Raw genomic sequence first — 27,380 nt, forward strand, 5'->3', positions numbered from 1 at the left:
CGCCCAAGCGCCCGCACAACATTGGGCTTGCAACTAACTCCGCAATCCAACCTATTTATATCGCTGCCACGCCACCAAGCATCTCGTAAGCACAGGCATAGTTGTGAGACAGGGGGTTCTCGGAGCATGAAAGGTGACTGCTTTTTGTAAACTAGCGGCGAACGCGTCCGTTACTCCGGCTGGACAGAATGACTCGCGCGATCTTAGTTTTCTTGTAGCACGATCGGGTGCAACCAGCTTCATCCTGGACAGAGCATGGTTTTCTAAAAGTACACCTATCCCCGAGCGAATGTCTGATCAACATACCAATGGCCAAGCGCAACTGACGCCTAGACACTAAAGTATGGTGTCTTGTTCCTGAGCTGTCCTCTTGTTCAGACATAACATCCCAACCCCGACAAAGAATAATGTCTCGGCCTGGAATGTCTCACCATCGTGCTTCCAGTACTATCAGAGTCTGATAATACCGTTATGAAGAACATTTTGTTTATGCTACAGGATAAGTGGTATTAGACATACATCTGGTGAGAGAGATTCTATAAACAAAGGAGCAAGGTGTCAAGTTGCCGAAGGAGAAGGATGGTTGGCCAGGAGGGTAGCCTAGGGACCTTTCGCATATCTACCAGTAATTCATCTTCTTTCGTTTCGATATTCTCGTTCGACTGCAATCACTCGTGTTCATTCTCCACGCTGCGTGTCTTGGTGCCTTCGTTGGACAAGAGTGGCAGGAGACTCGGCCAACGTCGTCGAGGATCTGGCGGCTTTCTTCTCTGTCTGACGGCACTTGCTACCAGCGTCAGGAATCTGTGCGTGTGCAGCTTGCATTCGCGGAGCGCCTGAGGGCATTTGACCGGCTGTATGGCATTGTCGTCCGTCGGTGGCTGAGGTGGTCTGACCTGCGACGACACGAGGCGCAAACCTTCTCCTGAGATTGCCGTAAAGTTTATAGGTCTCGAAGGCCGCCCAAATCTTCAGGACCCAATGGACAGTCCTGGCCGCGTACCGGAACTTGTCGTTTTGACTCCAGGGCGGCTCGCAAAAGATGATGGTTGAGAACACGGCCAGGATGAATAAAACGACCCACTCAATGATCTGGCGAGTGAGCTCGGCTCTGGAAATGACGATGACGATTCTCCCTTTCGCGAGGCCAGGAAGTGCGCCACTGTTGACGGTCCTTTCAGGAGAGTCGCCAAAAATTTTGACCTCTTGATCGGTCTGACAGCTGGCCTCGCAACGCACAGGTCGAGGATCTGGCAACTTTCTAGCGCTTGAGGGAGCAAGCAACGCCACTGGTACTGTGTATCTCCCTTGGTCCTTGCTTTCGTCTTCGAAAACGGCGCTGCTCTCGTGTTGGGACATTTGAACGGAGTGGGTTGACGGCGCAGTGTACGAAAGATGATGGGTGTGAAGGGAGAGAAGAGGAGAGGAGAGGAAGAGCCACTCTAAAGCGCGGCATCATCAAGGGCTGCGCGGCAGCTGCACAGCCACCACTTGCACCTGCAAAGTGGGCTGAACGAAGGAGCGGGATATCGGACTCGTTCACGGAACACCGCTCTTGTCCCTGCAGCTAGGGACATATTGCTGTCGTTGTTGTCTTAGAGGTCTTTGTTCACGCTTGCCCGACGAATCGCGCAAGCAATACCTACGCTTCTCATTGACCGTCAAGGGCGAAGATCTGTACTATTTACTGCGCCACAGGCGCGAGCAAGCTTGCCCGCCCCTGTGGGTGAGGACCGACGACTGCTCCAATCACCTCGGATGGCGATGTCTTCCCTGCCTGACGCAGCGAGAACAATCAGCATCGGCTGTCCCCCCACGACCTCACGACTATCAAAGGGGCCTCGCTTGTCTCACACGCTAAAGATGGCAAGAGCACCCCAAACTTCGTATGCGGGGAGATGAACAAGAACTTATGGTAAAGTACTGTACTATGTAAAAAAGGGGGGGTGGCAGGCGGACAGATGATAAGCTATAGTGTGATTCTCATCTGATTTCAAGGAGGTCTTGCATCAGACAGATGTCGTCTACCGTTCCCTTTTCGCGCGCTATGGCAGCTTCCAAGACATTTTTGATGGTATCAATACGAGCAACGACGTTATCAGGTAGATGATAGGGCTTGTTTCGCTTCATTAATTTTCTTTGGTCCTCTGTCGACAACCGGAGATAAAGTGCCGGGTGTCGAACGAGGTTGAGAAAGTACGTGGACGTGGCATATCTTTTCACATCGTCCAGCAAAGACGACGAAGACGACATTCGCTCGAGGATATCGACACGAAACTGGGCAAGCCGTCGCTTTTGACTCCACGTGACGGGATTGAAGACCTTGACATGCTCCTGTCCAAACAAATCGCTGCCGAGATAGTCGATGACAGGTTGTGCGCTCTGAGATCGCAGAAGATAGTTGAAGACAAAATCAGCCATCAGCTCTGGACGGTCTCGTCGACCTCCATTCTCTCCGTACAGGGAGGTCGATTCCAATTCTGTCGGTTCCACGAAGAAGAGTGCAGTGAGCAGTTTTTGTCGGCTTAATACGTCGTTATCGTCGGTACAGAGTAGGGAGGCCAGGTACTCGTAATCGAATTGGTCCGGTCGTTCTGACCTCTTGAGCCGTAACCAGTGGTGGTACCCTGCCAGGATCTTAGCCAGCTCTTTGCCCAGGCCAGCCCCGACCAACTTCTGATATACGTCTTTGGCTTGCCTTTCGTGGCGTACTGGCTGGTATACAGATTCTGCAAATGTTACTGACAGGTTTCGGACCTGCTGCCAGAATTGCAGGGCTGCGGTGAGGGCGGTCCGGGTATGGGCATCGACTTCCTCCCCCCTGTCTTGAAGTCTAGAAATGCTTATCGTCGCTCTTTGGGCAAGCTCTTCGACGCCTCGAAGAACTTGTTCAGAGAGACTGGCAGCACCTGTGGTTGGTTGTGATGCCGACGACATTGTCAGAGCGTGCTGTTGCGAGCGATCGAAGCCCTCTGGGCCAGGCCAATGACGAATTAGTAACCGATCTTTAAGGCATTGAAGCTGAGCACAGATGCTGGCCACGGCCATTTCAAAGGCCTCGGCTGGTCCATTGGCTGCCTTGTTGTCATCTTCGTCTAGCTTGCAAGCGGCGACCAAGCCCAAATCTACGGCTTCGTCTTCCTCGGCGCGCCCAAAAATAAGTGTTGATACTTGGTCGATCACCCTCTTTCTGGCCGACACAGGTCCTCCTTCCGTAATCTCCTCTTGTACTGCCATCCGCGCCGCACTATCGATGCCTGATCCTGCAGCATCACTATTGTATGCTTCCACCGGAACATGCTTCCTCTTTTGTCCATGTGCTGTAGATCTGGTGGATACCGTCACCACTGTTGTTGTGGGTGACGGTTTTGACGCCGGAGGAGTCGTTGCCGTCAATCTCATGGATGCCGTTGCGATTGATCTCGAAGATGCCATCGCGCTTAGTCCGCTGGGTGCCGCTATTACTGTCTCGAAGGGTGTCACTGTAATCGTCTCGATGGGTGCCGTTGTGCTCGATTTTGTGGGAGTCGTTGCTAGAGCGGATAGAAAGGACGAAATGACGAAGCGCACTGCATTTACAAGGCTACATGACTTGTCCTTCCCTCGCGCACGTCGTTGAGGAGCCGGTGCACGTCCTGCTGCAAACCAGAGCTTACCCAATCCTGCTTGTCACATAGTCGCGCTGCAATGAGACTGGCGTGGTTCACAATCTCCTCTTCGAGCATTCTCTGAACGATCGTTCTACTACTCTTGGCTCCATCCCCTTTTTGCAGTCTTCTTCTGCGTAGCTGTGCCTCCAAATGGTCAAAGTACAGTTGAAACTTCCACCATCTCTCGTCACCACCCGAGAGCTGAGCAACACGACAGACGACGTCTTGCTGGCCGTGCACGAGCCATCGTTCAGCTGTGGCGGCATCATCGTCACCTTCTGAAGTTCCGACAGGGTTGATTGAGGAAAACGAGAAGAGGTCATGGTCGACGAGGGACCGAGCAACTGTGAAGATGGCGACGCAGCGCCTTTGAGCAAGGTCGATGACGTCCATTTTGTACGTTTTGAAAGCTAGAGGCGGCGATGCATAGATACGCAGGTGGCCACTGTGCTCCTCGCCAGGGAACCAGAAGTTGATAGTCGTGCCAAATACGTCGACGGTGGTGAACGACGGATACGATGGGCCAAGGTACAGGTGCAACGTTGGAAGCAGGTCATCGACGCCTTGCAAGCAGGAGGACGCGACTGATCTTTCGGCATCGTTCGAGTTGCTGAAGTGAGCCTGGGTGAACGGGAAGATGTCGCATGGTAACTTTACAAGCTCCTCATGAGCCTGGAGCGTAGGAAGCGCCGTCAGCTTGGCTCGGAGCTGGCTCAATGCGACGCTTGTCGACGTTCTTTCCCCGACAGACGAGAAATGACGAAGCCAAAGACGGGCGACGGCTTCGATCAGAGTCGCTCGTTGACTTGCGCTGTCGCCGCAGTCTTGCACCTCTAATTTTCCTTGTCTCGAAGCCAAGAAGCCGATGGTCACATCCTTGGGATCTTGTAAGGAGTCGACTACAGCTGCAGCTGCAGCGACATCGACGTCGAGGCTCACGAGGCCGAAGATAGGCCAGTGGAGCTTGTGCTTCGCGACAGGCCAAAGATACCTCTTAGTGACCTATAGTAGTTTTGGTAAGGAAAAGCGATCAGAGCTCACCTCGTTGACGTCCTCTTCTCGGCATACGGCAGCTAACTCGTCGATACCCATTGCCAGATTAAGATCGTAGCCGTCTTTGTGTTCTTTTGACCGCAAGATAACATAAAGGTGGACCTTGACGTTCGGAAAGGCTTTATGGGTACCTTTTCCTATTTTGCTGTGAAGTCGAAGAGCCATTAGCGAATCGAGGCTGGCGCGGTGTAAAAGGCGGCGAAGTCGAGGTGAAGAAGAAGAAGAATTCAAGAGAAAGGGCGTGCGCGTGGGACAAGATCTGACGTGTGGGCGAAAGGCTGGGGTGGCTCAAGCCACCTGCGGCGCATAAGCGCCAACGATGTAGACATTGCCATATTCAACCGTGCGATCCGCTCTCGTGAATGGTAGAGGGGAGAGTAGAAGAAGGGAGAGCCGAAGAGGGGACAGCGATAGAGGGAGAAAAGAGAACTCGCGAAGAAGATCACGCTGAGGACTTTCAAACCTTTGCGCACCACCATAATTGTCCTCTCGTCAGAATGCGAACTGTCTGGTCGCGATCTTTGATGGTTTCAGGAGAGACAGTATGTTACACAATGGAGGAATTGATCAAGAGATCAAAGATCTGCTTGCTTCCACGGGGTTACCGCTCCTCTTGTCGGTGAACGCGAACACGAATGCGAAGATCAGCAGGCCGCTGGCGACGAAGATTATGAAGCCAATGACTAGATAGATGACGAAGTCTTTCCTGTCCATGCCGTGACGAGCGCTTTGTTGCGGTACGTGGGTGTCTTGCTCATCTTCTCCCGCCTCTTGTCGACGTCCACTCCCTTGTCGGTGTCCAGTTTCTTGTGGAAGTTGCCACGACTCATGAGAGTCACGCGAAGTATCTGTACCGGAGAGAGTGCTATGCTTGTAAATAAGGACAAGCAGACAGAAGCGCACAGGTACGCCCACCTTGGCTACCATCAAGCCGATAAGTGTGGCCAATGGTAGACTGGCCTAATGAGCGTTCGTGCGTCGAAGACGTATCAGACATTGCCTTTCTGAGGAGACGGTGGGAAGATAGAGAGGGAGAGAAGTGCGACCGGGGGAAGGAAGGCAGTGACAACAAGACAGCGCCTCAGTGCGTGCGAGAAGGTCCCAGTCCCCCTTTCATCTACAGAGGATAACCTTGTGACTCAGCAACCTCAATCACTATAGCCCTCTGTCCCGCGGGCCGCTAGACGGAGATCAAAACAAACAAGGAAAAGACTGGCGATTGTTGCTTGTGTCGTACTAAGCTGAGATCACATCGTCACGTCACAGAAACGCCCTTGGATGTTACCATTCTACCGCTCACAGGCCCTCCTCGGCCTAGAAGGCAGAAGTCAAGGCCACTCTTGGTAACCCGGTCAAGGTTTTCGACGAGTCGCACATCTACGCGCTTTATAGTTCTATTGGGCGAACTGAAAGCTCCGTGAAATCGCACGGGAAAGACGCAGAAATGCACAAAGGAAGTCCGCTCGGTGTACAGACACAAAGAACGGAGATAAAAAAAAATAGCTCCAGCTGGGCTGAATTGACCGCACTTGTGACGCTGTCCCGTCGCGCCACACGACGCATCCTAGAAGCGTGCAGTAGTAGCAGCAACAGTACCATCAACAACGTTCAAGTCAGCACTAGCAGCAGCATTGGCTTGATACACAAAAGCAGCGGCAGGGACGGCAGAGCAACCCTGGCTCGTACCTGCATTGCATCCATCGGTCGCTCTGCCAGTAGATCACGATTCACCTCGAGAATGACGCCAAAAAGAAGCCTTCCGGCGTTGGTGGCCATCGAGCTTTGCCTTGACTCGATCTCGGAGGAAGAGAGCGACGGCCGAGCTGCCGGTGCGACCTCGACTACTTCGAATGCAAGATGGCGGAAATGCGACTTGGTGGGTCAAGACGAAGCTAGCGTGCTGGGCGTGCACGACGTGCGAGGTATCCTAGACGCTCCGTGGCCTACGAAGTGGTTACGGAGAGCACGTCATCGTATACTTCAGCTGGAGTATATCGACCAGCCCTCGAGTCAGACGTCGCTCAATGACGCTTAGCCTGAGTAATGTCTTCTTCCTTGTAGCCTCCGTTTCCTCCATGCAGGAGATCTTCATCTGACAAATTCTCCCCACTGCCATGGATGCCCACGCATTGTTGCAGTGACCAAACGACTACTACTCCCAGGAAAAGGACTTCTGACAGCGGGCTTTCTATGAGATGCACGCAAGCAGGGTCGCTATAACCGTCTTGCGGATGGTGTGACTTTTGTAAGTCGCTGTGCGCCAGCAAGCTAGAAGCAATTGACACGGTTTTATCCTTTCATTCACTTCACTGGGGATCATGACTGCTCAGTGAATAATCTCTACCACTCGCTTAGCTTCGGTGATAGAAGAAAAGGCTCGACCGCCGATGTTCATGCAATCAAGGACGATTTGTTTTCATTCAGTAATCAAGGAAGACTCCAAAAATAGAGGGGCGGCGGCACGACGCGTACAGTACAAGCGTCTCTCGCATGGGGAATCGTAGGCTGAGAGAGCATGTAGCGGCGAGTGATCGGAATGATGAAATTAGCCGTAGCAGTGGAGAAGAATCCGATTCAAAGGCATGGAGAACGCAGACACCACGCATGATTCACATCTATCGAGAAGGTGTGTTGCACAGGTGTAGCGTGAAAAACGCGTGGTTGCGCCGAGCTCGAGGATGGCCGTCAGGAACGACGTCAGCGTTGGGTTGTCGTTGCTAATGTTCTCGGTGCCGGACGCGGCCTGGAAACTCTTCATGTTGAGCACCTGACCGAACATGCCTGTGGGAGGGGAAACGTCAGTGGGGTGGTCTTGCCGGGAGAGATGTTGTGTCCGACAGACTCCCCCTGGTTGTAGCCGTAGACGCAGCCACCGAGCGAGGCAAAGAGGGCGATGAGAAAGGTGCGCGGGTTCGCAAGCAGGCCATTGACGCCTGGCCGGGCCGAGAGCTCAGTTGGAATTTCCGATGTTTCCGACCGCTTCGACTTTTCGGCAAATAGACTTTTCGAACTCGGACCGCCTCGACGCCTATGCCTTCTCATGTAAACGCTCCTTTTTCTCGATATCTAATAACATCTCTTGCTCTTCTTCGTCGTCTGAACAATCAGGAGCGGCGACGGTGAACGCGGGGGCTGGAGCCACCTCAGGGCTCAGGGCCAGCCTGGGCGAGCTATATCGTCCCGGGTCGAGGTCTCGCCCACGCTCGACCGACCCGTTGGAATCGATCAGCTCGGCCGACGTACTCCCTCAACTCCGTCAACGACTGCGGGCACGCCGAGCGTCCAGATCTCCAACTGGCCTCAACACCTATGGCAATGCGCTCCGCGAAGCCAGCCGGCAGACGGTCAACGCCTGGATCCGCTCCTCGCACTTTGACGCCGTGCTCAACTTTGACGCCGTCGTGCGCGACCCGGCGAACCACAGCGTGATTGCGAGTAAGTATGATTCGGGCGACGGGCTCCACATGAACCCAGCCGGCTACAGCGCCTTGGCAGCAAGCATCCCCCTGTCGCTGTTCGAGTAGTAGCAGCGGAGTGCACCCAGCTTGCCGAATGGGGCCTCACGACAAATTGAAATTGTGGAAGCGCATCTTCGGAAGCGCGTCTTCGTTTGTAAACAAAACGATCTTGCCCTCCTACTACTCTACAACAGTAGTAGTAGTAATATATTTCGCCTCCTTTATTGGATCTGTCACAGTGAGACAATAAGGCAAGCCACGCACGGAAGGAAGCTCGATGGCCTTGTCGCTCCTTCCGCAACTTGCCTTTTGGATTTCCAAGCCGGCTGACGGCTAGCTACAGCTGCCCCGCTGCAAGGTCCTCTGCTTGCTCTGCCAATATGCAAAGCGGGTGGCGCCAAGTTTGGGGGAAGTTTTCCTTTGCGTCACAAGCACACCGCGCTGAAGGGGATAAAAAGGTTCAACGAGATGCTGCGACCAACACAAGTCCGCACAACCACGACAATGCCACACGAATCTGCCGCTACCAGGCTGCGTCGCCTCCGTTTGGGAGACACCAAAGTTCCCGTGCTTCTTGGCGAAAGGACACCCCCGCGTGAATTTGACAGCTCTACCGAGGGGACGCTGAGACTGGTCAACCGGCACAACGACATCAGGACGCCAGGTGCTGAGGGCAACGAGGCGTATCTATGCTGCACTCTCAGCGGGCGTCGCAGACCCGACCGCGCCCATGTGTTTCCTCACAGCGAAAGGCTGCTTGAGCAGCTCCACATCTGGTCTCGCTTGACTGGCCCTTTCCGAGGTCTACCACAACATCGAGCCCGTCGCAGGTGCGCGGTTGACAACCTCGTCTTCTTGACTCCGAACTTCCATATGTACTTTGGCCTTGAGCCGGGAGTCGACTTTACGCTCACATTGACGCCCAGTCTCGCGACTCTGATCGAGGTGGTCATCTCACTCGAAACCTTTCTCGCCAGCAAAGAGAACGACGAGACCTTCGACGTCCCCACTTTCGAGCCCTGGAGTGTGGTCGCCAGTCACTGTCAGCACGAACTCGAAAATGGAACGAAGCGGGTGAGTCAGGGAATGACGCCTTTTTCTTCATCCAGTCGCTCATGCGTCGTTCCTCTGTGATCTAGTACCAGTACCTGCTCTGGGGTTTTGGCAGTGGAGAGCCACCCGATGACTTTTTTATCCGGCTCGGCGGTCGAAGACGCGAGTTTGAGGCCAAGGCGGATACAATGGTGCCGACTCTCTTCGAGGACGTGGACTCCAAGGAGTCTTTGGAACCATTCTGGCTCGCCGTGCACCCAATCTTTACCCTCTTGGTCGCTGCGCACAATGCCAAGAGCCGTGACGGCCGTCCGCGTCAGTGGCGTCCCGAGGCCGAACCCATCGCAGAGCTCGCAGAATACTGCCTGCAGCTCTGTGAGGTGGACCACCTCTCCGGCTTTCGCGATCTCGTGAGGCCCCCCTCCCTCAAGCACCCCCTCCCCATGCTCGAAGGGCAGCCAGACACTCGCCCGCGCTTTGTTGGCGTTCCCTGGGACGGCCTCGAGGGTGTGACGATGGACGTCAACGACGACGACGGAAACGATTCCCGCGCCGAAGTGGGCCCTCCTCCTTCGTCCTCGACGGGCAGTCGCTCTTCCAAGCGCGCTCGCACAGACGAAGGCGGAAGCAGCAGCCCGTCGCACCGCCAGTCCAGGAGGCTGCAAAGGCAGGACCCGCAGGACGCCCTGTCTCCTTTTGCCAGGCCCTCGGACCTGGGCGACGAAACGGCGCTGACCGAGCCCGACGAGGGGGACAAGGGCGGCGCCGACGACGACGACGACGCCGACGTGCCAGACCTCACAGCGCTGGTGCGAAAGCAGAAGCCTACCATGGACGACTTCCTGGTCGCCATCCGTGCGGTCGAAGCGTACCGGGAGCGCGTGGCTGCCGTCGAGGTTGAGCGCGACGAGGCCTATGCACGCTGGCTCCTCAAACAGGCGAAGGAAAAGGGATCGCGAAGCCAGGCGCTCCGAGCCCTCCGTACCTCGCCGCCATCGTTCCCGGACATTGAAGCCAAGCTGTCGACCGTCGACGCAAATGCCCAAAAGCTCGAAGACGTAGTAAGGCACCTCGAATACTGCCTCTCCCACCATGACGGCTGAGGATGGCAAGGCGCATAATCAAGAGTAACGCCGCACGGCTACATGTTTCTTCCTTCTCGTCCCTGCGTATAGGTCACACCACTGTTCGTACTGGAATTTGACTCATGAATTCATTCCTTTTCTCTTCCCAACCTGCACTACAACAGCAAATGACATGCAAGTGCCGTCCATTAGTCTGCCATCCTGAACGAAGGTGGAGGAGGCAGGCTGGTCAGGGGCGCCTGCCCAACGACGACCATCTCGACGACGAGGGCCGGCTGGGTGGCCCACAAGGCAACCTAACCCATATCGGGCAAGGGTCATCTCTTCGGTAGATCCTTCCGTGTGACAGTTCTCATTTCTTTGCTGCCTTGTCCTGCTAATTATGCTGCGGTGGCTACCGTCTACAGCGGCTGTTATTGCTCGCGTTGACAAAGTCATCCTAACATTCGCCTACTTCCCTCGAAACGCCCCAGGGGGGGTATGGTACTTGCCGGCCAATAGATGAACGTGATTACTCTGTGTGGTGGACGACTATTTACGAGAGAAGATGGTCTGTACAGCGCCCCTTTCAGCATAGTACAGGCATGTCGGGCAATCTCGAGCATTGAATCAAGATCAGACGCGATGTAACTATTCAGCTTCTTTTTTGAAGCTTTGAGAATTTTACAAAACGTTTTTGAGTGGCCAAAGAATGCAACTTTGACTTTGAGGGATCGTTTTTTTCCTTGGAAACAAAAAAAATTGCGTCACCCTCGCGCTTTTTTTTCTATTTTTTACATCCAAGCAAAGAAATATTAAACATACTAAACACATAGAACTTTCACAAGTCGAAACACATAGAACTTTCACAAGTCGGAGCAGCATTGCCAAGACATCGTTGTATATGATGACGAAGACAGTGACGGTGATAGCGACAAGCCTGTGGTAGTGTTGGACATTACAATGGCAAGGCGCTGTTCGCCAGTAGGTTTCAGAATGCTACGAATGAGCTGACAAGAGCGACGTCAAAGAGTACCAAGCCGTTCGCGGTAACGATTGGTACCTTCAAGCTGTTCCCGATAATTCCGGCCTGATCGACTGATCTGCAGAGCTCAAAGTGTTTCGCAGGGGCTGGTAGAGTGTGCAACGATATAGTCTGTACTGGTGGAAGGTATCGGGAACAGCGCTGTGTACTGTGTGGAGTTTGATTTTCTCCTGCCGTAAAGAAGCTGGGACCAATGAGGGCTCCCGACAACACGTTGCCCCTCCCATCAGCTAGGGTGAGTCCTCGCTTGCTGGGACGTTCTTTCTCTCTCACTTCTGGTCTTACTCGCAACTTCCAGACTTTTTGCTTTCGGCCCTTGCAGTAGATTTCCCCCTCGATGCATTGCCTTCCGTCAAAGTCTAGTGATTTCTGTTTGGGGTCTTTGCAGACAAAGCAGCGCCATCTTTTGCGCCCGGCAGCAAGATTACTTTCATCATTGAGCTTCTACATCTTTTACAAAGAAGAGACGGCGACGGTGCTGCCTTGGCGAAGAAATCTGACGGAGAGCCTTCTTGCTCGAACCAGGCTGTCAAACGCCAGTGATAATCGAATCATCGAGAAAGCTGAGGACACCGGAAGTGTTTTTTTGTGTCGGTCAGATGGGATTGATGAGGCGATACATTCGGGCCTCCGTCCTGTCAGAGTAGCTGTTTTGTCTAGCCGAGGCGCACGTTGACCACCCGAAATTGCAAATAGATGTCAAACAGGAACGGAGCACATGACGCACCATGATGCTGTTGTTTAGAGACACTATGCAATGCTTGGCACAATTTTCCGCCCCAAAATTGTGTCCAGGCACAGTTGGACTGTACTGCAGCAGGTGCGTTGTACAGCTTGAGCGACATAACATCAATCTTCGTTTCTACGCCTGCAAGAGACTGGCATGGAATGCCACCTTTTCCGATCGGAAATGCCAGCGACTTGGGAAGACCATGGCCTCCGCTTCTTTCGCAACCGCGTCATGAAAGCTTTAGATCAGGCTGTTCGCAGAGAAGGGATATTGTGTGGAAGGTGCTCGTCGTCAGGCTCAAAGGCGCCACAGATGATCCCAGCAAGCGCATAAGACGGCACTTAAATGCCTTCCACGAGGTGTCCATTCATTGAGGGAAGAATGATCTTCACTCAGAGTGGCGCGCGCCCACGACAATCATCTAGAGATGCGGGAGAATCTGTTGCAGCGCAGAAGTCCTCAAAGTGGCAAGAGAGGGTGATGGGACTGGAGTCACATTTTCAAAGAAGTGAGACTCGCATCACTTGCATCCAAGAGTCACCGGCGCCCTGGGCGTCGCTTTCAACGGATTCCGCAGAGTCTTCGTTAACGACTTCTAAATTGTGCACGCGTCGCTCTCTGTGGATTCAAGTACTTGCTCGATCACATACACGCCGCTATGGCAAACTTCTACATTTTCAACGACTTCCTCAATCATCTCTCTCGCTTGGTCGAATTTATCAGATGCCTCGATCACCAGCCCAAAATGCGTAGACAAGTCGAGCTCGTTGCTTCACTGTGGATCGTCTAGACAATTGTGAAAGTTGCTGTGCCATTCTTCCTCACGAAAGCTTCGCGTAGCACAACGCTGACGTTTCCGACGAAAACCGCCTCAAACAAGGTCACATGCAGTGCCCAGCGTGCGGATGAGCCCCAAACGCTATCCTTCGGGAGCAATACCAGCCTGGGTGGCGCAAGATCGAGCCTTACGGACCAACGCTCAGAGAGAGAAAAAACAAAAACAAAAACAAAAACAAAAACAAAAAAACAATGGGTAACTACGGTCCAGACTAAACATTGTCAGAGTTTCGAATCGATGTCTGTAAGGGTATCATCTTGCTCTTGTGTGTGGAATGTCTCTACACAGCACTATACAGATTAGGACTGTGCACAGATTGAGCCAGGAAGTAAGGTGATCGATCGACAGACTACCCAGCTCTTCCCAGCTCCAGCCTGTCGTCTTCTGTCCCTTAAGGGTGACCGGAAAGTCTCGTCCGGATGTGTTCGCAACCTTTACCTGTCCTTCATGTGAGCCTTCTCTTGGTGTCTCATGTGGGTCCTCTTCGACGCTTGTTGCTTTGCTGCTTCCTTCCTGGAAATCAGCATTCTGTTCTCCCACATCTTTCGTCTGCGTCAAAGGTTGGCCTTTGCTGCCATCATTCACCTCTTTCTTCTCATTGACGGATTGTTGGTCGGCAGAGTGTGGCGACTCCCTTTCATGGCCTTGTGGCACGGAGAAATGCTTTGAAGATCTGCATCTGGAACCATGGCTTGACCACTTATTTAAAATTATCGCTGGGAAGATAGAGGCCTGCACAATTTGCTGCCGAGGCTCAGCCATGGGCCTGAACGCCTCGCTTGATGAGGAGCGCGGTCAGTTGGTAGAAGCTCTGCAGAGCTCTGCAGGACATAGTTACGATTTCTGCTCGCAGGCCGGCGAGTGTTGCGAAAGATTGGCGTGTCAATTACACAGAAGAGTCCGATCGCAATGCGGCCAAGTGCTTCGCTCCTTCGGAAAACTTCTTTACCCTCTCTTTGGCCCTTGACCTCGATGCTCCCGCCTCGTGCTTTCTCTTCTCGGCAACGCGCTTCGCCTCCTCGAGATCCTCGCAGGTGTTGCTGACTGTGTGCAGTCGACTGCGCAGCGTTTCCTCCTTGATGTTTGCTTCCTCCAGCTTGGCACTCAGGGCGTCTGTCTCCAACTCTGCCTCTTCCTTTGCCAAGATGGCCTCGGCCAGCGCCCGTTGCTGAAGCCAGAGGCGGTCTACCACTGCCCGCAGTGCGTCATTGGCCACCGTCTTGAGGGCCCGCGGCCACGTTGCGCTCGGCTCATCATCGCTGGGGAGGAGAACAAGGATAGCCATGCGAGAATCAGGACAACGCAGAGGCGTGCAACTGCCGAGGAACTACAGCAACAGACCTTAGCAAGCGATTAAAGCGGGCGGTCGACAGACGAACGGGCTGGTCGCTTCGAGCCAGCTCCGAGAGAAGAGAGAGGCAGGCGCTCACTGACGCTCACAGCTGTCTCTTCCAAGGCGCTAACCCTGTCAGACACTTCGTCATTGCTGACAACAGACATCGAAGAGACGATAAAGAGACTGCGACAGAAAAACTCGATCGGCGATCCGAGCGAACGGAGAAGGCAAAATAGGAAAAGACGTGCACTCCAAAATTCAGGACGCGAAGGAAAGTATTTGAGTGTGGGGCCAAGCTGACTCAAGAGGCAGACGGGGCTAGCAATACATCGGGTAGGCGGGGTTGGCACGGAAATTTGCTGCAGACGCCTTTGTCTTTGCGCAGGGAAAGAGAGGGATAGATGGAAGGGCTGCCGAACCTCGGTCAGGTGAAAAGAGCGGCGACGGCGTCGAAAGAGCCGCAATTGCTTCGCTGCCCTTTCTTGCTTCTTGGTGTGCTTCTTTGCTCGTCAGAATGACGACCTGCCGTCTGTCGCCGTGGAAGCGATGTTCAAACGCACGATTGGCGTAAGGCTCAGTGGCGCTGTCAACCCATTCGACGGAGCCTGATGCTGGGGCTTCTGAGCCTTTCTTCTGATAGAGAGCCATCAAGAGGGCCATGTCCAGGCTGGCTTCATCGTTGGAGAGTGACAGGCTAGAACAGGCGTCGTCCAGATCCAAGAGAAGAGAGAGAAAGAGTCGGCGGAGCTTGGCAAGGCAGCTTTGCTCTCTGCGATTGAGAGGTCGATGCATACGGGTGCCCAGTTTCTTTGCCACTTCACGCCCAGCGAGGAACTCGACAAATGGCGTCTTCGACATGGATGACCAGATCCGCGGCTCCCAGACAGCCACTGTTGCTAGCATGGCGCCCATATGACCCCCTGCCACAATGACTCGAGCAAGGTCGCGCTGGCAGAGCAGCTCATTTCGACTGGGCGACGTTTCCCGGACGAGGTAGGCGACGAGGTATGCGACGAGGGTGTCCAGGTGATTGCGGCTTCGGCTCCGTCGTACACCTTCCTCTACCGAGAAGCGTACGCCCCCGCCCTCTAGGGGAACGCCCATGAGGCGTGCACGAATGACGTTGTTTGTGCTCGGGGAAGCCCGCAACAGATCTTCAACCTCGCCGTCGTCTTCAGAGTCCTCTGTTGCCTCGCCTTCGCCCTCTTTCTCGATGTCGATGCCTTCGACTGAGCCCGGCACATGTTGGCTAGAGGACGAGGTCGACGTCCCTCGACCGAGCTCAATTCCGCACTCGTCCTCGCTGCCCACTCGCTGCTCGCTCGTCTCCCGCTCTTGTCTCGGCTTTTTGCTACTTGCAGCCCTTTCGACTGAAGAAGCTCGCTGCTTTCGACCCCTGACTAGGTTCACCTCGACAGCATTGAGCAGACTGGCACTGTATCGGCTCCTAAAGACGGTACGATGGGCGGGGAGAAACGGGCTGGTGTCCTCGCCAATTTTGTGGTCCGCAGTGGCTTCACGAAAGGAGATGAATGGCGACTCCAACAGGTAGTAGCTCATCTTCTTGGCTCGCGGGTAGGCGGTGAGTAGTTGGTGGTGTTGGTGAGGCAATCTAGACAGAAAAAACACACCTTAATCGCTTCGGATTTTTAACTATTTGCTAGTAGTGGCATTCCTTCGTCTTGCTGCTTAATCCTGTTGCATAGTCCTGCTGCGAGCAAAGCTGTTTGACCACCGGTCGAAGCAGCCGCAGCATCTTGTTTAGAGATCGTGCAGAGCTCGAGCCTACACTGCAATGGGTCAAGCAACTATCTCTCCGAAAGATTCGCCCTCTCTAGACGCTTGCTGTTCATCAGGAGGGGTTCGAGGGCACATGGTCCTGGACTCACACAGCTAGTAGGCCAGTGCTGCCCCTTGCATCCGAGCTAATGAGCGCATCCCCTGCCATTCTGCTTCGATGGCAACGAGGACTTCACAGAAAAGCGTGTGCGGATCATCACCAGGATTAATCGTGTGACACTCCGTCGTGTCACCTGGCTCTCGTCTTATTTCAATATTGCTGTCCTTTCCCTTCTCCCGACACGCAGATGCGGACCCGCTTGGGAGATGAGTTGTGTCATCACCGACATGAAGTGATTACAGCAGGCCAAGGGCAGCTCCGTTGACCAAGGCAGCAGAGCCGGCGCTCGCCTGCGCGTCAACGAGAGCCGCTGCTCGAGAGATGAAAGATGCTGACATTGTCACACGAGACTGACAACGCAGCGCAGCGAGTAGTCACTTAAATACACATGGTGCCTAGGGAGACAGTGCCATCGTTGCGGCTTTGCGCTGTCGCAACGACGATGCCCTTTGCCGTGCTACGGCGGCCTTCTCCTTCTTGAGGATCTTCATGAGCTTGTCGAGACTTGCGCCGGCCCGTCGCCGATCGAGGTGCTCGATTGCCTCGTCGACCGTCCAGCGCTGCTTCTCCTGGAGCTCTGCAATGGCAGCCATGAGCGACTTGCGATTGGAGTAGAATTTCGACTCCTTTGGTGCCTTTCGCCAGCGGGACCCATATGTGCGATCGAGCTGCACGATGCTGGCCTGGCCACTTAGACCGTCGTGCCACTCCGTGTCCGTGTACAGAGCGCGCACGCTGCGAATGGTGCGCGAGAGTTCGTACACAGGGACAGCGTCCCTGTTCTGTGCCTGGACCTGCTCGCTCAAAGGACCGCCTTGTGTGTCGCTGCTGCTGCCGCTGCTGCCGCTGCTGCCACTGCTGCCACTGCTGCCACTGCTGCCGCTGCTGCCACTGCTGCCACTGCTGCCACTGCTGCCACTGCTGCCACTGCTGCCACTGCCGCCCGTGCTGCCATCACTCCCTGCGGAGACGGCCAGGATCGCGGCTGCTGCCTCGTGGTTGCCAGGGTCTAGGTGCTGCAGAAGCCGGATCAGCACCTTGCGAAGGATTTCCTGCTGTCGCAGGTCTTCTGTCTGGAGACGCTGCCATGACTTTACTTCGGCGAAATAGTCCTGCAGCTTGGCGTTTACCTGGGCCTGCAGCTGGGCCAGGCCGGCCTGAAAAGCATAAGAGTGGCTGAGCTGCGTCGCAAACAGCACTGGATCCAGCATGCGCATCCGGCGGCCCTGGGGTGTCTGGCAGTCGGCCATGGCCGCCTCGAGCTGCACGGCCCACGCCTTGAAGTCGGCCGACGTGAAGATCGCAAGGCGGCCAAGCTCGTTGTCCGGCATCTCCCTCTGCAGAAGCACCATGTCCTGGAGCAGGACGATGCGGAGATGCTGCATCAGCAGGAGGAACTCTGCGCCCGCGGCGTCCAGCGTCCGACGAAACTCTGCGAGCGAATAGCGGTCGATCCAGGGCCACAGCTGCCTCTGCAGCGCCTCGGGTGGGATGAGGATCGCGCGATCGACAAAGGCGTAATTGCTGCTGCTGCTTCTTACACCCGCATACATTGGCCCGTGGCCTGCGCTCGTCCGCATCGCACCGGCAAACGACCCCTCGTTGCAGTGGCCAGTCCTGGCGCTCTTCTGCGACGCTGGTGCCACTGTCCTGGCGGCCATCTGTCGAGCAATGCGCGTGGCTTGGGATGCCTCAACGCCGAGCGCCAGAAACATCTTTTTTATTGCGAGCCTGTGCGTCGCGTACGGCATCTCTTCTGTGCTCCTGTTCCTTGCTCCTGCTTCTGCGCCTGCGCCTGCTCCACCGTGCTCGCTCGCCGATCTGGGCGGGTTCTTGCTGCGGAAGAGCGGCTTGTCGCACCACGAAGCTCTCGAAGAAAGATCTGGCGGTGGTTCCGGGGTGTGGTGCCAGCGCACAAAGAGGTAGAGGGCAAGCGAGCCGTGCACACACCGCTTCCAGTCGTGGTGCCTCGGGGTGTCCATCGTGGTCTGCCTTGGATGGCTCGGCCCACCGAGCTTGGCTGACGTGGCCATGACGATGCTCCTCCCTTGCCACCACGGCTCGGACTCGAATGGGTCGATGGCGACGAGGTCGCACAGCGTTGCCTGTCGCGCTGCAGAGCCGCGAAGATCGCACGAGTTGCTGAGATGGAGCATGCATCGGTCGCGCGTCGTCGTAAAGACGGTGCCATACCTCTGTCCCAGAGAGAGAAGAAGAAGAAGAAAGAGGTCAGCATGGGTGCCAGCAGTGGCATGGAAAGCCAAGCAGATGCTCACGGGGCCTGCGCTTGTCACAAGCGCAGCCGAGGCAGCCTCCAGGCTGAGCACAGACAGGCGCGCATCGCCGTCTTCGCACAGGGCCTTGTCCTCTTCGCAGAGGGCGTCGGTCTCTTCCTGCTGTCTTTCCGGGAAGCGGGAGCCTGTGACTGTCTCGTCGCGGGATTGCGCTGCTGTCGTCGTCGTCGTCGTCGTCGTCGTCGTCGTTGCAGCCGCTGCTGTTGCTGCCGCCGCTTCCTCCCTGGCGACTTCGATGCGGTGGTTTGCGATGACCATCGATGCAAGGCTGCCGCGCCGGCCAGGGTGGCTGTTGCTGTTCATCTTGACATTCGACTGCGTCTTCCACAAATCGACAACGGCGGCCATCTCCTGCTTCAGCGTCGCGACTGTGGCCCTGCCACTCACGCCGACCTCGCCCTCGTCGACGGTGCCACCCCCTCTTTCTGTGCTCCGGACGCGGTCTGACTCGCGCTTCAACCATCGGGCGAGCTTGATCTCATTGACGAGAAAGATGTCCGGCCGGCCGGGGTAGTCCTCCTCGCACCACTGGAGGAAGCGCGCCTGCACCCGCTCGCGTTCGTAGGCCTTTGTCGTTTTTGCTCGTCGCCGCGTCGCGACCGTCTGGGCCCTGCATGCTGTGCGCTGAGCTGCCTCGTCCGCCTGAGAAGCCGGCGCCTGCTGCTGCTGCTGCTGCTGTTGCTGCTGCGCCAGCATTACCATGGTGACATAGTAAGAGAGCGTCGTCCAGGGAGGAGAAGAGGCCACGTGCTGCTGTGCGCCAGCGGTGCTGGTAGATGAGAATGCTGGCGCACCGGCTGCACCAGCAACAGCAGGGTGCCCAGAGATGAAAGGGTATCCAGGACCTGGCAGGGACATGGCTGAAGCGACGACCGGTGCGTGCGAGGGAGGTATCGCTTATGGGTGCAGGGAGAGTGGCGCGGGGCGACGGCGCTCCAGGGGGCTCGCTTGGCCAGTGCAGGGGGCTCGTGCGTCCGTGATAAGGGTGAGATGGCGGCAGTCGCTCACTCGCCCCGGAGAAGAAAGGGGCAATCTCCCCCTCTGCCTTGCGCTGTCCACCTCGTGTGGCGGCTGCTCTTGACGCCTGCGACTAGGCGAGGCAGCGACCAAAGGCGGCCCGAGCTGCCGCATACCTGTCCATGGCCCTAGACAGAGAGGGGAAGAGAGAGAGATGTGTGGTGACGCGCAGGATAAATCCCATTGGGAGGTGGCCAGCGCTAAATTAACTGTCCACGCTTTGGCTAAGCATTCGAAGCTGGGCTGTTGAGCACCGAGTCTGTCGCTGTTGACGCTTTACGATGGCAAGGAGAATGCATCCAGACCTCTCTAAGACCGCATCTAGCTCATCGAACGTGCCCATGCGACGTGGCTCTCGAATGCACGCAAGAATGGGGCTCGTCTCTCGCGTGCTTCGACGCTTTCTTATTACAAGGTCCTCACACGGTCTCTTCGAACACCGGCTTCGTGTCATTGTGTGACGCAGCAACGGCTGCGTAAGACAGAGATGTGGGCGTCATTGCTGCCACACAGGGACCAGAGAGGCATTTGTCTGACGCCTTTGTTGCAATCGTTACTGCTTTCTCTCAGCATTCGAAATAAGAGCGTTACCCCTGTAGCTTTCGCGACACGCGTGCTGACGCGTGTTTCGCGACGATTTCTGCGTGCACACAAATAGGAGCCTGGACATTGATCGCTTGTGACGACGCGTGGGCATTCCTCTCAGTCTAAATAAGCTCGTGTGCCATGTGGCCTAAACACTTGCCTGCAATCGACATCGGCGCTCACCGTGAGCACGCCTGTAAACACAGCTGATGCAATCTCGTTTGTTGCTGATGTGAATATCTGAGCGAGACTCGTAGGTGTTCTACCTTCCGTCTTTGGGGCGTCGGAGAGAAGGTAAAGTAGATAAAATAGAGCATATGGCGAAGAGCAGTAGGACCAACGATTCTCATCTAGAATTTCCTCGTCTCCCTTGGGTTTACATCCGCTCTTCCCCGTCATTTGGAAAGGTCAATAACGACGAACATGACCAAGGCAATGTATATGTGAAGACGGCGACGACAGAGCAAGCACCTTGCTCTATCCATTCATTTTTGTCATCGTCGTCGTCTCTTTCTACTTTTGCCGTGATCGTCGTAAACAAGAGTTGCCGTAAACAAGAGTTGCCGTAAACAAGAGTTGCAGAGAGGCAGAAGATATGATCCGAGCGACATTCGATTTACCTGGTGCGAACAAGGGCTACTCGCTCTAAGAGCAGCGAGATGAGAGACTTTCCCGTCGAAATCCTATCCGCTCTTTGTTGTTCAACTCTCTCTTCGCAAAATTTGTCTTGAATTAGAGGCTGCAGCGACGCTTTTCTTCCGCATCCGAGCCAAGTTTCGACCAGTCATGGACTTGAAAACCCTCTCAGATCCTCGACGCTCACAGCCAATCTCATTTGATCTAATGCGAATGGAGAAGCGCAACAGATGCGCCAAAGTTAACGGAGATGAGGAAGGTTTTCGGCCGAATCTACTATTTCCAACGGAAAGATCGAGACAATGTGCGAAGATGCACTCAAGCTGCCTCGATCGCCAGGTCACTACGAAAGGATGCCCTTAACCGAACAAAGTACGAAGGATGGCAATTATTGACTTCAATAAGATTGACAATCAACAATGAGCGAGAACGTAGACGTCAACAAAAGGCGTCGCGGTAGCCTGAGCGTAAGCGCACGAAGCGCGGACGCGTCGGCCGAACAGTCATAACAGTCGAAGTGTCATTTTTTCTGCCGGCGTGACCAAGGTGAGCTTTGTTAGCTGCAATTTGTCAACAACTTCGGCCTGAACAAAAAGTGACGGATGTGCCAATAATGTAAACAGCACATGCCAAGATCAGCCTGAGAAACTTGGGGGTGATCTCGTGTTAGGTTAACGCGTTTCTCGATCTCCTCGCCCGGCGCCTTCGCCAGAGAGCTGAGCATCGGCGTTTGCGATCTGCCAGTGAGCTTCTGTCGAAATGACAACGCGTCTGGCTCGTCAATGCAGCGGCATGGACGAGGATGCTGGTCTGGCAACCGCTGAGCGCTTGCGCACTCCGCAACGTTTACGACTCTCTTCTGGCAAATGTGAAGGATGTTGCCTTGAATCGACTGCGAGTGAGCCGTTGTCAGTGCTGTTTCACAGGTGCCCATGCGGGTAAGTACCCGTGGCCTGAGGTCCCCGCTGCTAGGAGGACATCGCCAGAATGATTACTGTCCAGCATGCCCTGGGGCATACCCGGTGGAAGTGTAGCAATGTCGACGGCCGGCGTCGACAACGTCACCGACACGCGCGAGCGACGACGATGGAGAGAGCGACACGCGCAAGGATCAAGACTTCGACACTCGCTTCAGAAGAGTCACGGAGAGGTCAGAAAGCAGATCACTGAAGGAGAGATCGTGGCGCGAGGAGTACTCGATGGCCAAGCTTCGAGAGGAAGCCCTTCTTTGCCCACCTCGTCCCGTCCCGTCCCCTTTGCAACGAGGCGGGAGGGACACGACAGCGTCGAGGCCGATGGCACTGGCCTCGCATGACCAGCTGCTGGCCGAGTAGGAAAGCAGTGGCCTGGCGATGACGTGGCAGCGGTGCAGCAACAACAGGCTTGCCTGGGAGCTTGCTTGCAAGAAGACCCCGGCTTTCCTTCTGCGCCGCGGGTAGGAACGGCCCGGAAGGGACAGCCACCAGTAGCCTGTCTCCTCCTCCTTTTTGCGCCCGAAAAAGGCTCTGCTATCAGAGGGGGCTGGCGTGGTGTTGCTCACACTGTAGCGAAGCAGAGGTATGGCTCAATGCTAGCATCATCTGTGCCAGTCTTTGCGACAGGCGGGACTGGGAGCAGCAAGTGCCCCGGAGGGAAAGGAGTGGAACCTTGCTACGCCGAGCTTGAGTCATTTTTCAACAGATGCCGAGCTTGAGCCACACAGAAGCAAACGTTCACTGGCAGCGGAGCCCCAAACATGAGGGCAAACCCACCTCCCCTGCAAGAGAATGTGGGCGGCCATCCTCACAGGCACCGTGGGCGCCGTTCGCATCGGCGGCCATCGCGCGGGCCATCGCGCGGCCGGCTCATCGACGGGCAGTTCATTGTGGAGCACGGACCATGGACGGGGAATTTCCGGCCGATGAGCGGGCGCGCGCCCGTGCGCTTCATCAGTCAACCGTCGCAGACACATGCGTGCTAGCCCGCCCGCGGGGGGAGGCGCCGTCTCACTCCGATGGCGACGGCAACGAAGGTCTGTCTGCTAGTCTTGTGTAACAGCGAAGACGTTGGAGTCCTCTACTAGCTGTTGACCCTCCAGGTGGGGGAGAGGGTCCCCAGGTGGTAAGCGAGGCGTAGAAGCCTGGAGTTGTGTTTCCCTCCGCTTTGTTCTCTTTCATTCTGCGACCGTCTCATGATCTCGCCGCGGTGTGTCTTCGGAGACGGAACTGGGGGGCCACTCCGCTCTGCCGAAGGGCACACACATGGGCTCATTGCCTCTTCTCACCCCCCGAGCGTGGGACTTTCCCTTCTTTCTTCCTCCCGTGTCCTCCTCAACAAGAACGACAGCAATGGACTCGCGCAAAGAGACTGAGTGCATCAACTCGCCCATGGAGGGTGAGTGCTTGGAACGATCACCAAGAGTGAATAGCTTCGTTGACTGACGTGTGAGATCAGAGATCAACAAGCAGGCCAGCTCGGTGCGGCCGATGCTTGTCTTTGGCACAGTCCCTTGCGATTGGCGTGAGTTTGGTCTAGTCGCAGTGCCTCTATCTGTCATCTCTCCGTCTCTGTACTGACCCAGTCTGCCTCTTGATCGCAGGCGACCCCGCGTCGTGCCCAACGCCAATCCCCTCGCCCTCGCAGGCGCTCCCCGAACCCTGTGCTCCCACGTCTACGCCAGTCCGTGATCCTGGTGCGCCGGCCCTGAGGATCTCCCTGGAGCTGGGTCCTACTGCCGCGTTGCCGAGTGAGATCACGGCGCGTGGTCCTCGTGCGCCAGTCTCGAGTGGGTCTCTTCACTACTCTGGTCTCGGCCGCTCTCTGCTCTCTTGAGGACCTCGTGGTTGTGCTGACGCTCGGCAAACCTCAAAGGCTTATTGGGGAGGCCAGTGGACACGTTGCGGATCCGTGTGGCGGCCTGGCTGGACTCGCTCGACCCGTCGCTGAGGCGTGAGGTCAACGTGTCGATGAAGTCTGCGAGCGTGTCGACGAGGCCTTCAGACGTGGCGATGAGGCGCCAGGACCTGTCGCTGAGGCCCAACGTCACCGGCGTGGTGCACGGGGCCTCGTGGGAGATTCTGCCTGCTGATGCTGGCACGTCGTCGCGCCAAATGAACAACAACTACAACAGCAACAACAACAATAACTCGCTGCGATCAGTGCACACCTGGCCCTCGGCTGCAGACATGTCGTCGTCGTCGCGCAACAGACCCAGGGGACTCAACTTCCGCCGACCACGTCTGACGCGGACGAGGAGCTGGGACATCATCGTGGACGAAGCCAGTGGATGCGAGGTAGTAGAGCTGAGGGAGCCTGTCGACACGAGCGATGAGACGTTCTAGCCTGATGAAGAGACAAATGTGATGTGCTTTTATTTACCCTTGCCTGCGCTCAGTGAGTGTGTCTGCACTCGTCATGCGCCGGAAAACATGACCTCGAGTGAAGCTTTGCATGTGCTTGCCTTCGACTAGTCGCCGATGACATCGATCAGGAAGCTGCCAATGGTCAGCTCTCCGATGGTCAGCTCGCCGATGGGACCGGATGACAGTTGAGCTTCTTTGAGGGATAGGGGTCTCTGTAGCGACATCCTCAGACCGCAGAGGAGGACCAGGCTCACGAGGCGCTTGATGAGGACATGATAAGGTGAAGGAGTCCAGCTCGAGTATATTGAAGCACACGGGCCGCTTCTACCTTTCAAGACTTTTGCTGGCGACTTCAGTGCTTCAGTGCTTGCTGACCTCTCTTTTCGCACTAGGCCCTTTTTCGAACACCTGACCTCACTGGCTCCCCTGCTTGCGTTCGATTTCGCCAATACTCACGTCGAGGCAGAGAGGCAGACGTGTCCACCATGAAACGCATGTCTACCTTTCGAGTGCCGTCTTCACCTCGAGTGCTTGCCGCTTCTTTCAGCTCACACCACCTCATTGCTTCTCCAGTCGATCCGAAATTGCTTGCCAATCGTCTTTTACTCCAAAGAGAGAGAAGAGAGAGAGCTCTCGGCACATCACGCCCCAATCTCGGGCCTCTCTCGCAGCTTTCATGGGCCTCCTGTCCAGTAAGGGGTGCGCATGCACATCTGACTTTCCCCCAACCCAGTGCGCTGGCAATATTACCACGTCCGGCAAACTGTTTCACCAATAGATCCCGTCGTTCGTTCACCCAAAGGGCGGGTCAACATCGAGTGGCGGGCGCGCTCGAGCGTGTAGCGCAGGCCGGCGGTGTCTTGGCATGGCCATCTGTGTACTGCACGCATGCTCGAGGGCCCGAGTCTGCCAGAACGTTGGACGTCGCAGCCACTGGCGGTCTTTGCCTGGAGCACTGTGGACCCGCACGCTGGACAGGAAAGGACGGGCGGGCTCAGGACCCAGCGTGCCGAGGGCGATGTCGAGTTAAGCTCACTTCAGTCAGGACTTTGCGCGCCGAAGACATGGTGCGCCAACAAAACGGGCAAGCGCTGCACTTGCTCGGGCCAAAGCAGCGTCGAGGACTGCAACGAGCAGCTGCGAGCCGACAAAGGTCCTTGAGCTCAAATCCCGTGGCGTCTGAATGTCATCGCCAGCCAGGAGCAGGTGATGGTGCGCATCGCCGTCTCACCAATACACGTCACACCATCGCCTCGTGTTTGATCATGATCAGAAAGTGGGAATGGATGTAGCTATAGTTACAGTTGTGATGACCCGTGACAATTATGCCCTTCTTTGTTTGTAGTGACGGTGTGGATGCCTTATCTGGATATCGCGCGCGGTTCAAGCTTGTGGCTCTACGCTGCTGAATTGGTTGTGGGACTCTGTATGTCGTTCGTCGTTCTTCACTGTTGCCCCGGTTGTGGCAGGAATGCCCTATCTTTTTGCAGATCGCTCTACGCTGCTGCGTTGGTGATGGTAAAGGTGATGTTGCCTTGTGTGATTGTTGCTTGCTTGTGAGTGCTGTTGCTGCTTCTACCCTTCTGTATGCCTTGCTGAACACCTGATGAGTCGAGTACCTGGCCCGACGATGATCATCAGTGCCTGCTTATGGGAGCGAGGGCTGAACGCGCCAGCGTCTTGACCCTGTCCCATTGGCTCTCGCGCCAGCCAACGGGCATGGCAGATGACGACCGCTGCCTGTCCTCCTCTTCTTTTCTAAGCGCTTCGTAGTCGAAGTGGGCCTTCTTCATTGGCGCCTTGCCCTTGCCCTTGTTGTTCGACGAGCCTCGCCGGGCCCTGCGCGCATTGACCTTGGAGGCTTTGATGGTTGCGTCCGTCGACGAGGACCATGCAGAGCCAACCTCGTCTGAGGCGTAGTCGTCCGAGGCGCAGCTGCTGTCCAGGAAGTCGTCGTAGCGCCTCAGCTCGAGTGCTGACCGCCATGGGTAGTCCTCGCTGCTGCCGAGACTGGTGCCACTGCTGCTGCTACTGTTGTTGCTGCTGTTGCTGCTGTGACCGGCGCTGCTGCTGCTGCTGCTGCTGCTGCCGTTGCTGTTGCTGAGACTGCTTCTGCTCCCGACGCGGCTGCGGCTGCGGCTGCGGCTGCGGCTGCTACTGCCAAAACTGGTGCTGACGGTGGCGTTCATGTATGCGCTGCTGCCACTACTGCTGCCCTGGCCTCGCTCGTGTTGGACCTTGGTTGGGTCGAAGTTGAAAAAGAAGCGGTAGGAGCCTTCTCCGTTTCCTTCCTCGACCTCGTCGTAGTCTTCGTCGTCGTCATCATCATCACCATCATCATCGTCGTCGTCGTAGTCCCCAACCCCGTCCCCATCCTCGTCCTCGTCTTCGTCATTGTCCTCGACCTCATAGAAGCTGTACTTGCCGTCGCCTTCATCGTACGCTCTCATGTAGAGACCTGAGAGAGCTAGCTTGGGTGGCCGTGGTGACGGCGGAGGCAGCACTGGCCGGTCATCGTCATCGAGAATGCCATTGTATATGCCGTTGAGCCACACTTGGGCCTTGGGCAGGCCCTGCTCCTGCTCCTGCTCCTGCTCCTGCTCCTGCTCCGGCTCTCGCTCCCGCTTCCGTTCCTTGCCCTTACCCTTGTCCATGGCCGAGCCGTTGCCGCTGACGCTGACGCCACTGCTGCTGCTATTGCCAGCGGGCCTCGATGCTTCGTCGCCCGGCCCGTCGTCAACGATGATGTCGTCGTCTTGGTGCATCGTGCAGCCACACCGCGCGCCACTTGGTGTTTGAGAAGTAAGCCGAGCCACCGCCCTTGCTGTTTGCCCGCGCGCGCATCTGTGTCGGACCGAGACAGCCCCGCCACACGTGCAAGAGAGAGACACACACAGAGAGAGCAAGAGCAGGAGCACGGTCAAGGACTCAGGCGCCGGGTGTGGTTGCCCTGTCAGGTCAGTGTCGAAAACGCTTCAACTAGTCAGCGACCACGACTGACCGAGACGTCTCCCTCGACAGCGCAGCGTGGCCATGCCATGCCACAACAGAGAGCGCTGACAAGGACGACGACGGCGGCTGTGTCGGCCTCATGATCTGCCCCAATTTGGCCGATTCGGCGCCTGCGCGGCGACTTGCTCCTCTGTTCCCTCTGTCGCGGCCAGCACGGGCGGTCGTTCTCCCCCGTTTCAACGCCATCTCCGATGTTAAAACAGCTCAGCGCTGCGCTCCTACACTAGCTACTACTACTGTTACTACAGCTGTACTGTACACTGTGCCTGCATTTAGAAATTCCATGCCCCGTCCCCTATGCGTTTTGTCGGCCGACACGTCGCCCCCCCCTCCAATAATGAGCGCTTGTGCGTTCGTCACTGCGCCTT

The 27,380-nt window shown here is 56.1% G+C and overlaps 8 protein-coding genes across 8 annotated transcripts; 5 read left to right on the forward strand and 3 right to left on the reverse strand.

Moving 5' to 3' along the window:
* Positions 1-3,575: 3,575 nt before the first annotated feature.
* On the reverse strand, positions 3,576-4,742 carry FA10DRAFT_289437 (hypothetical protein; the record flags this gene model as incomplete). Its single annotated transcript, XM_025524294.1, has 2 exons — positions 3,576-4,619; positions 4,692-4,742. 2 exons carry the CDS (start codon positions 4,740-4,742, stop codon positions 3,576-3,578), a joined length of 1,095 nt encoding a protein of 364 aa, XP_025374049.1.
* A 2,834-nt stretch (positions 4,743-7,576) lies between these two features.
* FA10DRAFT_201290 (hypothetical protein) lies at positions 7,577-8,347 on the forward strand. Its single transcript, XM_025518444.1, has one exon. It carries the CDS (start codon positions 7,670-7,672, stop codon positions 8,225-8,227), a length of 558 nt encoding a protein of 185 aa, XP_025374050.1. The 5' UTR covers positions 7,577-7,669; the 3' UTR covers positions 8,228-8,347.
* Positions 8,348-8,393: 46 nt separating this feature from the next.
* On the forward strand, positions 8,394-10,446 carry FA10DRAFT_304734 (hypothetical protein). Its single transcript, XM_025525386.1, has 2 exons — positions 8,394-9,235; positions 9,301-10,446. The coding sequence occupies exons 1-2, from the start codon at positions 8,630-8,632 to the stop codon at positions 10,315-10,317; spliced, it is 1,623 nt and encodes a 540-aa protein (XP_025374051.1). The 5' UTR covers positions 8,394-8,629; the 3' UTR covers positions 10,318-10,446.
* A 3,331-nt stretch (positions 10,447-13,777) lies between these two features.
* FA10DRAFT_289440 (hypothetical protein) lies at positions 13,778-15,787 on the reverse strand (the record flags this gene model as incomplete). Its single annotated transcript, XM_025524295.1, has 2 exons — positions 13,778-14,150; positions 14,556-15,787. 2 exons carry the CDS (start codon positions 15,785-15,787, stop codon positions 13,778-13,780), a joined length of 1,605 nt encoding a protein of 534 aa, XP_025374052.1.
* Positions 15,788-21,269: 5,482 nt separating this feature from the next.
* Positions 21,270-22,157, forward strand: FA10DRAFT_201384 (hypothetical protein). Its single transcript, XM_025518446.1, has 2 exons — positions 21,270-21,597; positions 21,662-22,157. Exons 1-2 carry the CDS (start codon positions 21,419-21,421, stop codon positions 21,972-21,974), a joined length of 492 nt encoding a protein of 163 aa, XP_025374053.1. The 5' UTR covers positions 21,270-21,418; the 3' UTR covers positions 21,975-22,157.
* A 639-nt stretch (positions 22,158-22,796) lies between these two features.
* FA10DRAFT_201380 (hypothetical protein) lies at positions 22,797-23,686 on the forward strand. Its single transcript, XM_025518445.1, has 3 exons — positions 22,797-23,032; positions 23,093-23,158; positions 23,238-23,686. Exons 1-3 carry the CDS (start codon positions 22,900-22,902, stop codon positions 23,468-23,470), a joined length of 432 nt encoding a protein of 143 aa, XP_025374054.1. The 5' UTR covers positions 22,797-22,899; the 3' UTR covers positions 23,471-23,686.
* FA10DRAFT_201393 (hypothetical protein) lies at positions 23,401-24,017 on the forward strand. Its single transcript, XM_025518447.1, has one exon. The coding sequence runs from the start codon at positions 23,605-23,607 to the stop codon at positions 23,977-23,979; it is 375 nt and encodes a 124-aa protein (XP_025374055.1). The 5' UTR covers positions 23,401-23,604; the 3' UTR covers positions 23,980-24,017.
* Positions 24,018-25,276: 1,259 nt separating this feature from the next.
* FA10DRAFT_269948 (hypothetical protein) lies at positions 25,277-27,243 on the reverse strand. The gene has a single exon (XM_025522941.1). The coding sequence runs from the start codon at positions 26,763-26,765 to the stop codon at positions 25,638-25,640; it is 1,128 nt and encodes a 375-aa protein (XP_025374056.1). The 5' UTR covers positions 26,766-27,243; the 3' UTR covers positions 25,277-25,637.
* Positions 27,244-27,380: the final 137 nt, after the last annotated feature.

Source organism: Acaromyces ingoldii (genome assembly GCF_003144295.1).
Source record: "Acaromyces ingoldii strain MCA 4198 unplaced genomic scaffold FA10scaffold_9, whole genome shotgun sequence".
Taxonomy (NCBI): domain Eukaryota; kingdom Fungi; phylum Basidiomycota; class Exobasidiomycetes; order Exobasidiales; family Cryptobasidiaceae; genus Acaromyces; species Acaromyces ingoldii.

Excerpts from the sequence above, each read along its gene's own strand:
- FA10DRAFT_201290 (XM_025518444.1), top strand. The coding sequence starts at position 7,670 with ATGTTTCCGACCGCTTCGACTTTTCGGCAAATAGACTTTTCGAACTCG.
- FA10DRAFT_201393 (XM_025518447.1), top strand. The coding sequence starts at position 23,605 with ATGAAGTCTGCGAGCGTGTCGACGAGGCCTTCAGACGTGGCGATGAGG.
- FA10DRAFT_304734 (XM_025525386.1), top strand. The coding sequence starts at position 8,630 with ATGCTGCGACCAACACAAGTCCGCACAACCACGACAATGCCACACGAA. Across the intron at positions 9,236-9,300 it reads TCGAAAATGGAACGAAGCGG|TACCAGTACCTGCTCTGGGG; the intron begins GTGAGTCAGGGA and ends TCTGTGATCTAG.
- FA10DRAFT_201380 (XM_025518445.1), top strand. The coding sequence starts at position 22,900 with ATGGGCTCATTGCCTCTTCTCACCCCCCGAGCGTGGGACTTTCCCTTC. Across the intron at positions 23,033-23,092 it reads CATCAACTCGCCCATGGAGG|AGATCAACAAGCAGGCCAGC; the intron begins GTGAGTGCTTGG and ends GTGTGAGATCAG. Across the intron at positions 23,159-23,237 it reads CACAGTCCCTTGCGATTGGC|GCGACCCCGCGTCGTGCCCA; the intron begins GTGAGTTTGGTC and ends TCTTGATCGCAG.
- FA10DRAFT_201384 (XM_025518446.1), top strand. The coding sequence starts at position 21,419 with ATGACAACGCGTCTGGCTCGTCAATGCAGCGGCATGGACGAGGATGCT. Across the intron at positions 21,598-21,661 it reads TTTCACAGGTGCCCATGCGG|CATGCCCTGGGGCATACCCG; the intron begins GTAAGTACCCGT and ends ATTACTGTCCAG.
- FA10DRAFT_269948 (XM_025522941.1), bottom strand. The coding sequence starts at position 26,765 with ATGCACCAAGACGACGACATCATCGTTGACGACGGGCCGGGCGACGAA.